The sequence below is a fragment of the Piliocolobus tephrosceles genome, chromosome 5 (assembly GCF_002776525.5).
Source record: "Piliocolobus tephrosceles isolate RC106 chromosome 5, ASM277652v3, whole genome shotgun sequence".
In the NCBI taxonomy this organism is placed as follows: Eukaryota; Metazoa; Chordata; class Mammalia; order Primates; family Cercopithecidae; genus Piliocolobus; species Piliocolobus tephrosceles.
Genome location: NC_045438.1, coordinates 51,072,277 through 51,081,301, shown reverse-complemented (window position 1 = coordinate 51,081,301; position 9,025 = coordinate 51,072,277). Strand labels below are relative to the sequence as shown.

The 9,025-nt window shown below is 50.7% G+C and overlaps 1 protein-coding gene across 1 annotated transcript in view; it reads left to right on the top strand.

The window, feature by feature from the left end:
- LOC116418818 (UL16-binding protein 2-like) overlaps nt 1–7,013 on the top strand; it is a 16,487-nt gene extending 9,474 nt beyond the window's left edge. Inside the window, 7 exon segments of the mRNA XM_031935697.1 lie at nt 2,211–2,251; nt 2,254–2,291; nt 3,542–3,584; nt 5,408–5,671; nt 5,896–6,177; nt 6,825–6,903; nt 6,971–7,013. Coding sequence (XP_031791557.1) covers nt 2,211–2,251; nt 2,254–2,291; nt 3,542–3,584; nt 5,408–5,671; nt 5,896–6,177; nt 6,825–6,903; nt 6,971–7,013 — 790 coding nt within the window.
- Nucleotides 7,014–9,025: the final 2,012 nt, after the last annotated feature.

Here is a 9,025-nt window from a genome sequence, read left to right as displayed (position 1 = left end):
TGTCTGCACAGGCCTCTGCTGCTTTAGCTGTGCCCTGTCCCCAGAGGCGGAGTCTGCAGAGACAGGCAGGTTTCCTTGAGCTGCTGTGAGCTCCACCCAGTTGGAGCTTCCCAGCGGCTTTGTTTACCTACTTAAGCCTCAGCGATGGCGGGCGCCCCTCCCCCAGCCTCGCTGCTGCCTTGCGGTTAGATTGCCGCAGACTGCTGTGTTAGCAAGGAGGGAGGCTCCGTGGGCGTGGGACGCTCCCGGCCAGGTATGGGATATATTCTCCTGGTGTGCCGGTGTGCTTACAGCGCAGTATTGGGGTGGGAGTTACCCAATTTTCCAGGTGTTGTATGTCTCAGTTCCCCTGGCTAGGAAAAGGGACTCCCTTCCCCCTTGCACTTCCCAGGTGAGGTGATGCCTCGCCCTGCTTCAGCTCTCCCTGGTCAGTCTGCAGCAGCTGACCAGCACCGATTGTCCGGCACTCCCAAGTGAGATGACCCCAGTACCTCAGTTGAAAATGCAGAAATCACCAGTCTTCTGTGTCGCTCGCGCTGGGAGATGGAGACTGGAGCTGTTCCTATTCGGCCATCTTGCTCGCTTCCAGCATGGGCTTCTAAAGCCTACAAACTCTCCTTACAATTCCCTCATCTTACCTGTCCAAAAACAGGACAAGTCTTACAGGTTGGTTCAGGATCTGTGCCTTATCAACCAAATTGTTTTGCCTATTCACCCTGTGGTGCCCAACCCGTACACTCTTTTGTCCTCAATACTTTCCTCCACAACTCACTATTCTGTTCTTGATCTTTTTTTTTTTTTTTTTTTTTTTTTTTTGAGACAGAGCCTTGCTCTGTCACCCAGGCTGGAGTGCAGTGGTGCAATCTTGGTTCACTGCAACCTCTGCCTCCCAGGTTCAAGAAGTTCTCTGCCTCAGTCTCCTGAGTAGCTGGGATTACAGGTGCCTGCCACCATGCCTAGCTAATTTTTTGTATTTTTAGTAGAGACGGGGTTTCAGCATCTTGGCCAGGCTGGTGTTGAACTCCTGACCTCATGATCCACCCACCTCGGCCTCCCAAAGTGCTGGGATTAAAGGTGTGAGCCACCACGCCCAGCCCGTTCTTGATTTTAAAGACACTTTTTCCACTATTCCCCTGAATCCCTCATCCCAGCCTCTCTTTGCTTTTACTTGGACTGACCCTGACACCCATCAGTCCCAGCAGCTTACCTGGGGTGTATTGTCACAAGGCTTCTGGGATAGCCCTCATTACTTCAGCCAAGCTCTTTCTCATGACTTACTTTCTTTCCACCTCTCTGCTTCCCACCTTATTCAATACCTTGATGACCTTCTACTCTGTAGTCCTTCCTTTGAGTCTTCTTAACAAGATACTCTTCTGCTCCTTCAACATTTATTCTCCAAAGGATATCGGGTATCCCCCTCCAAAGCTCAAATTTCTTCCACATCCATTACCTACCTTGGCATAATTCTTCGTGAAAACCCGTGCTCTCCCTGCTGATCATGTCCTGCTAATTTCTCAATCCCCAACGCCTTTTAGAAAACAACAACTCCTTTCCTTCCTGGGCATGGTTGGATACTTTCACCTTTGGATACCTGGTTTTGCATGTCCTAACAAAACCATTATACATACTCACAAAGGGAAACCCAGCTGACCCCATAGATCCTAAATCCTTTCCCCTACTCCTCTTTTCCTTCCTTGAAGAAACTTCTAGAGACTGCTCCCACACTAGCTCTCTCTGACTCATCCCAACCCTTTTCATTACACACAGCTGAAGTACTGGGCTGTGCAGGCAGAATACTTACACATGGACCGGGACCACGCCCTGTAGCCTTTCTGTCCAAACAACTTGACCGTACTGTTTTAGGCTGGCCATCATGTCTCCGTGTGGTGTCTGCCGCTGTCCTGTAGTTTTAGAGGACCTCAAAATTACAAACTATGCTCAACTCACTCTCTACAGTTCTCATAACTTCCAAAATCTATTTTCTTCCTCACACCGACACATATACTTTCTGTTCCCCAGCTCCTTCAGCTATACTCAGTCTTTGTTGAGTCTTCCACAGTTACCATTGTTCCTGCTCCAGACTTCATTCCAGCCTCCCACATTATTCCGGACCTGACCTCCACACCTGACCTCCATGACTGTATCTCTCTGTGATCCACCTGACATTCACTCCATGAGAGCCGCCAAGCGATCCAGGGCCTGTTTTCCAGGTTCCCCATTGCAGCAGGCGCCAGCCCGCCCTTCCTTCTATGCCTCCACCTCTGCTCCTGCTGTCCCGCTGGTGCGGGCAGGTAAGTTCAGGAATGGAGCCTAAACAGGGCGGGGCCAAGCCTGAGGGGCTGTAGACTGCGCTTGGGAGGAGGGGAGGCTTCTGGAAGAATCCGCACATCTCCCGGAACTGCGCCTCCCGCTCAGTTCCTCTCTGCAGCTCCTTCCCGACAGATCCACTCTCCCCACCTGCTTCTCCCACCAGGGGAGGAGCTGGGCAGAGAGGAGGCTAGAAAGGAACCTCGGGAGAGTGGAGGGGCCAGGGGGCTGCAAGAGGGTGAGATGGGTCGGGTATCACTGGTGCAGCCCAGCAGTCCCAACCACCCTCGGAAAGGAGAAGCCAGAGCCCCGGAACCTGAGTTGGGGTCAGGACGGGGATGAAAGGGGTTTCGCATGGACACAATCACGGATAGCCCCACCAGCCACAGGCCTGCTCTGCTCTCACCCGCTCTCCACCACACAAACCCTCCACCACCCCCAGGGCTGCCTGCCCTGGAATTTTTCCATGCACTTTCCTGCAGACACTCACCTGAACCCAGGAGTTCAGCAGACACCCCCCACCCTTCCTGTCACCATCCACTGACACCACCCAGGTCACATACTCTTACTCCCCACCTCAGCCCAGCTGGTCACCCCAGAGATCTCCCCATCCATGAAAGGACCCTCACCACCTCCTACACCACGCGGCAACTTCTGCCTCTTGCCTGAGGACACACCCCAGCAAACACACCCCAAGCTCCACACAGAACCTGTGCAGGAGGGGATGGGAATCACCATTCCCTCCAGGAGACCCTGGGAACTCTGGTGAGTAGAGGCGCCCACTTCTGTCCTTGGGGTCCAGACTCACCTATTCTTCCTACTGGGGAGTCAGCATCATAGAGAATAGTCACTGTGTAGATAGGGGTCAGTAAACCCTTTCTAGAAAGGGAGGAAGGATGCCCTGTGATCTTTGCAGGCCTTGGATTCTCCATCTCTGTGTCAAGTCCTGTCACTTTGTAGAGCAACAGTAGGCAATGGCAACCTGCAAATGAAGGGGACCAGATTTAGACCCTGTCCTAGGTTGCTGACCCCAAATGAGGGGATTACAGTGTCCCAGTGAATAGTGCCCCATCCCCTATGGTGTCATCTCCAAGTGGTGTCTCAGGTGTCAGTTGGAGAGTAGAAAGTGGTCCAACCTTGCCTGTAGTTTCTAGGTGGTATGGATGTGATGGGAGTGGGAGTCCCATGGTTCGGGGCCTACTCTCCCCTCCTTTGATGCTCCTATGTTCCATAGGGGCCATCAGACACCTTCCCTGAGGCCTTCCCTGAAGCTGAGGGTGAGAGGGTGCAGCCATGTGGTGTCCTGGGGATCGGGGCCAACTGCTTGTGCAGCTTCTTGGTTCCCTGTGGCCCTGCTCCTGCCCATCCCAGGAGAACCACCTGCGTCTTCTCACTGCTGTGCCTACCTTCCTAATGACTTACAGGGTGAGAACCATACCCGTAATGGGCAGCTCTGAGGCTGCATGGTCACTGCCCTTCCATGACTAAAGGCCCCATCTCTGCCAAGGCACAGTACTCTACAGGAGTCATTTTTTAATGTTGAGATTTCCTTGCTGTGAGTGGTGTTGCCTTGCCTCTGAACATTCACACAGAATCTGTATTGCGATTTTGCAATTAGACATTGTAACCACATGTATCTCTAGGATATTCGGGGGTCTTGGGTCACTGGGCACTTAAGGCATTATTAATCCCCTAATCCCTCATCATTCATGGATTGTCTATGACTGCTTTTGAGCTACACCAGCAGAGTTGAGTAGTTACAATGGAGAACATATTCCCTGCACACCTTTATATATTTACAAAATTGCCCATCACAGCAAACTCTAGTGGCCATAAATATCTTTGGAGAAAGCCACAAAGAATACTTGCTCTTACTGTGGGGTTAAAGGGACCTTCCTCACTGGAAACTGGTGTCTTCTTGTAGTCATGGGTTCAGGGTATGAGAGGTGGCTTAATTATGTAAATTGGGCAAAGCAGCCTTGTTCTTGATGGACTGGCTACTTTCAGCCTCCTGGTCATTCATCATTTGTTTTATCTCTGTTTGTTGTAATTACTTAAATCCAGCAGTATCTGGGTTGGATTTCCATCTCTTTGGGATCTTGAACTCCTTTGTTCTATGAGCCATGGGCAAAGTTTTGTATGGCTGAGGTCACCAGCTGGCATTGTGACTTCTCTAATCATTTCCATCATTGAACCCTGCTTGTTCCTGACAGTTGACAGCCTCCACCTGGAATCTGTTATTTAAGAATTTTTCATCCCATTACTACTGGGAGCCCATTTCAGGAACAGCATCTCCTACCCCCAACCCTGGCCTTCTGCAATAGGCATCCCTGAGCTTTATCCCATATTGGTGCCTTCTCATGGAGCCTTCTTTATATGCTGGGTAAACAGGAGTCCTCTAGGCTTCCCATGAGCACAGTGGATGGAAATTGTCCTGGATTTTCACACTCAGACCCCTCTGTCATGGGCACTTCTCTGAGCCTGTAAGCTCCCTCTACTATCTGCTTTAGATTTTCAGATTCTCTATTTATTGCTGTGTGGACCATCTCTTTGTCCAAGGCATCCTCATTTCAGGAAGGCATCCTCATAGCAGATGAGCACTTCACCAGGGGCTTTGCCAACATGTTAAATTCTGTGACAATGAAAATTAACTTCTTTCTCTAATTAACCCTAGTTAGTTAGATTTTCCATCCTCAGTCCATCCCACCGTGCACCAGCATCCTCAGGGGCAGCCCCCACACCCTCTCTCACCTCCCACAGTCCACTTGGGCTGCTGCTGAAGATCCTCTGCCATCCAGGCCCTTCCTCCTCTAGCAGGCCTGGCACCTCTCTAGCAAGGTCATGTGTTGACTGATGTGGACAGAGGGGCAGTGGGACATGTCTGGGGACATGTGGTTTTCTCAACAGGCAGAGACCTCCTCCTCCTCCTCATGCAAAGTAGGAGCACTCGCCTTAAACTTATGGACACCACAGTTCTGGAGGGGGCACTCCTTTCTGGGCCAGCCCAGCCCTCCAGAGGCATCCTTTTGTCACAGTGTGGAGGAGGGCTACACAGGGCTCTTTTTCTCCCTACCCAACCCTCACCTGCCTTTCTCCACAGACCCTCACTCTCTTTGCTATGACATCACCATCATCCCTAAGTGCAGACCTGGACCACGGTGGTGTGCGGTTCAAGGCCAGGTGGATAAAAAGACTTTTCTTCACTATGACTGTGGCAACAAGACAGTCACACCCATCAGTACCCTGGGGAAGAAACCAAATGTCACAAAGGCCTGGAAAGCACAGAACCCAGTACTGAGACAGGTGGTGGACATGCTCATCCAGCAGCTGCTTGACATTCAGCAGGAGAATTACACGCCCAGGGGTAAGTTTCAGATGGCCCAGGACAGGAGGGAGCAGACACCGTGGTAGGTTAGAGGCATTTATAGTTTTCATGTAAAAGTACAAATGGGAAGGTCATCTTACTGTGCAAGAGGTCTAGAGGCAAGGCCAGGATGTGGCAGAGAGTAAGGCCAGGAAATTGTAAGGAGAACAGGATGGGGGCTCAAATTGTGTCAAGACTTGATCTCTCTCTTTTGATGGAGGCAGAACCCCTCACCCTGCAGGTCAGGATGTCTTGTGAGCAGAAAGTCGAAGGACACAGCAGTGGATCTTGGCAGTTCAGTTTCGATGGACAGATCTTCCTCCTCTTTGACTCAGAGAACAGAATGTGGACAACAGTTCATCCTGGAGCCAGAAAGATGAAAGAAAAGTGGGAGAATGACAAGGATGTGACCATGTACTTCCATTACATCTCAATGGGAGATTGCACAAGATGGCTTGGGGACTTCTTGATGGGCATGGGCAGAACCCTCGAGCCAAGTGCAGGAGGTAACAGAAGAAATAGGGATCTGGAATAATATCAGAAACGGTGATCTCGAGACACTAGTTCTTGAGTTCAGCTTCAGTCAACCCAGTATATACGTTTGTTAAAATGACCCCCTTGTGGGGGGCTCCTCCTCGGGGTACTGGTGTGCCTGTGCTCTCTCATCCTCCTCTCCTTTTTCCCTCCTGACTCCTCTTCCTCACTGCACTTGCTTCTGCTGTCCGCACTGTGGATTTCTCACCAGCCTCAAAACTATGGGTGTCACTGTTTTAAGACCTTTTTCCTTAGTGCTCCCTCTTTTGAGAATCACTTTTCCTTTCTTCTCCCTGGTCTGGTTCTGGAAATCCATCAAAGCCACCTCAAATGCCAGCCCTGAGACCCTCCCCTCCCCAGCCCTCGGGCATCACCTCTTCTTCCACCACAGCAGGAGGGTGGGCTGTGCTGTGACCTTGCTTCCCTCAGCAGCTGTGTGAGCTCCCTGAGGACAGGGACACCCCCTCCCTTCCTACCCCAGGGCACCAGAGGCTGCCCCATAGCAGGAGGGTACAAAACCTTTGCCTTCCAGGATGACCTGGGTCAGCAGGAGCTGAGGAGGCGTCTCCTCAGATTTGGGGCCTGGACAAGTGTTGTCACTCTTGTGTTTCCATTTCAGTACCATGCACTGTGTCCTCAGGTGCAACCCAACCCAGCACCATGGCCACCACCCTCATTCTTTGCTGCCTCCTCATGATGTGCCTCCTCATGTGTCCCAGGCACAGCCTAATCCATAGCCATGGCCACCACCCTCAGTCCCTGGAGCTTCCTCCTCATCCTCCCCTGCTTCATCCTCCCTGGCTGCTAAGGAGAGTCCTTTAGAGTGACAGGTATGGGGGCAGAATTGGGAGGGAAGCAAGGAGCAGGTGGGTGAGGAGGGAGGATGAGGATGGAGAATTCCCAGAGTGCCACCCCTCCCCATGGCCAGGATCTTCTCATCCTGACATGAGACAGGTGAATGAGACCTTGTGTCGCTTGTTGGCAATGACCTGGGAAGCTCAGCCGTAAGTTATAATGGATTCTCACCTTCAGAGACCAGAGGGAAATGGAGGGGCCCATACCAAGGCTCAGGGTCTATTGAGCTTGAGAGGGTTTAGCAAGTTCAGCTCTGATTCAGAGCAGGTTCCTATTGAGGATGGGTGGGTGTATGGCTTGCCAGCAGCAGGAATTCAGATATGGGCAGTCAGTCCTCTTAATTGGGTCACATGCATCGTGTACCTTTACATGAGGTGTGAAAAGGGAAGTGGGATTCCATCTCTGAGGCTAAGAGAGAGACATGGGTCTTATCCCAGGAGGAGGGTGCTGGGAGGGCCTTGGTACACCTAACTCAAAACGAGGAAGTGCAGGACTGCCTTCCCACAGGAAGTGGTTTGGGTTCAGGAATTAAGGTGGAAGGCAAAGAGTAGAGGCTTCTCTTGAGAAGGTTTTTAAAAACCTTCTCAGTCAGTCCCATGGAGCCATGGTGTTCAAGTCCAGGCTGTGAAGCAGCTCCCCTGCCATCCACCTTTTGCACACCCCAGATCCTGAGCTGGCTGATGACCATGCCTGGAGCAGAGTGGACTCAGACAAGGGGGAGCTGAGCTGCTGCTGGAGTTCCGTGGGCACCACTGGGCTGGACCAGGAATGGATAAGGTGGAACAGGGACTGTCACCTTCACAGCTATGGGTGCTTCTCCCAGTTTGAGGAGAGGCTGAGTAAGAAGGGGAAGGAAGGATGTTTGCCTGCAGGCCCACCCAAGGCCAAGGGCACAGGAATACAGAGCCCTCTCTTTGGATGGGCTCCCCCCAACCCTTGCCATGTTTTAGGCCCTCTTGTCAGATGGTAGAGAGGGCTTTGAGTGCAGGAGCAGGCCTATCACTGCCAGCTTCAGTCCTGCAGGACCCTCCACTCCATCCCCTAGTCAGATGCAGGGCCTGGGCTGACTCTGTGATGTGACAAAGGAGGAAGGAGGTTGGTCCAACCTGCAGGCACCAGGGTTGGGGCTCAAAGGAAAAACAAGTCCTTTAGTGCAGGGGGCTCTGACAGGTGGAGTGACTAGGGAAAGCTTGCCCTGGAAAAGTGATCCAGGTTCTCCTCCACCTCTGTAATCAACATTTGTGTCCTTTCTGAAGGTCAAAGATGATACCAAGAAGCCCCTGTAAGCATGGTCTTGATCAATCGCAGCCTTCTGGGTGGCCACCTGCTCACCACGTACTGTGTATGTCCAGAGGCCTCCAGCAGATCGTGATGACACCATGGACCCAATAGCTCCTTCACTGCCTTGATTCCTTTTGCCAGCAATTTTACCAGTGGTTATTCCTATCATTTTATGCATTTTCTCTTGGTGCTACCTGATGGAATTCCTGAACTTAACATCTGGCTGACTAAACAAGATATGTCAGCATTTTCTTTCTTCTGCTTTTGTTTGGAAAATCAAGTACTTCTTTGAGTGATGACCTCTTTCTTACAAATGATATTGTCAGTGAAACAATCATGTTATGGTTCAGACCTCCAGGGTTTCTTTCCGTGTCCTGAAAGATAATTATTTAATAAGCAAAAATTATATTAATGATTGTTTTCTCTAGTAATTTATTGCTCTGTACTGATATTTAAATGAAGGATTCTATTTCCCAAAAAACTACTGAGTTTAGAATTTTGTTGTATCACCCAGTAAAGACGTAATGTTATTTCATTTTTCCTCCATGATATGGAGTAACAAATGAGTGATTCTGCTAGATTTTGTGTGGAAACAGAGAATCTACAAAACATGACTGAATAAAATCAGAGACAGCACAAATATATGGAAAAATATTTCATGCTTATGAGTTGGAAGAATCAATA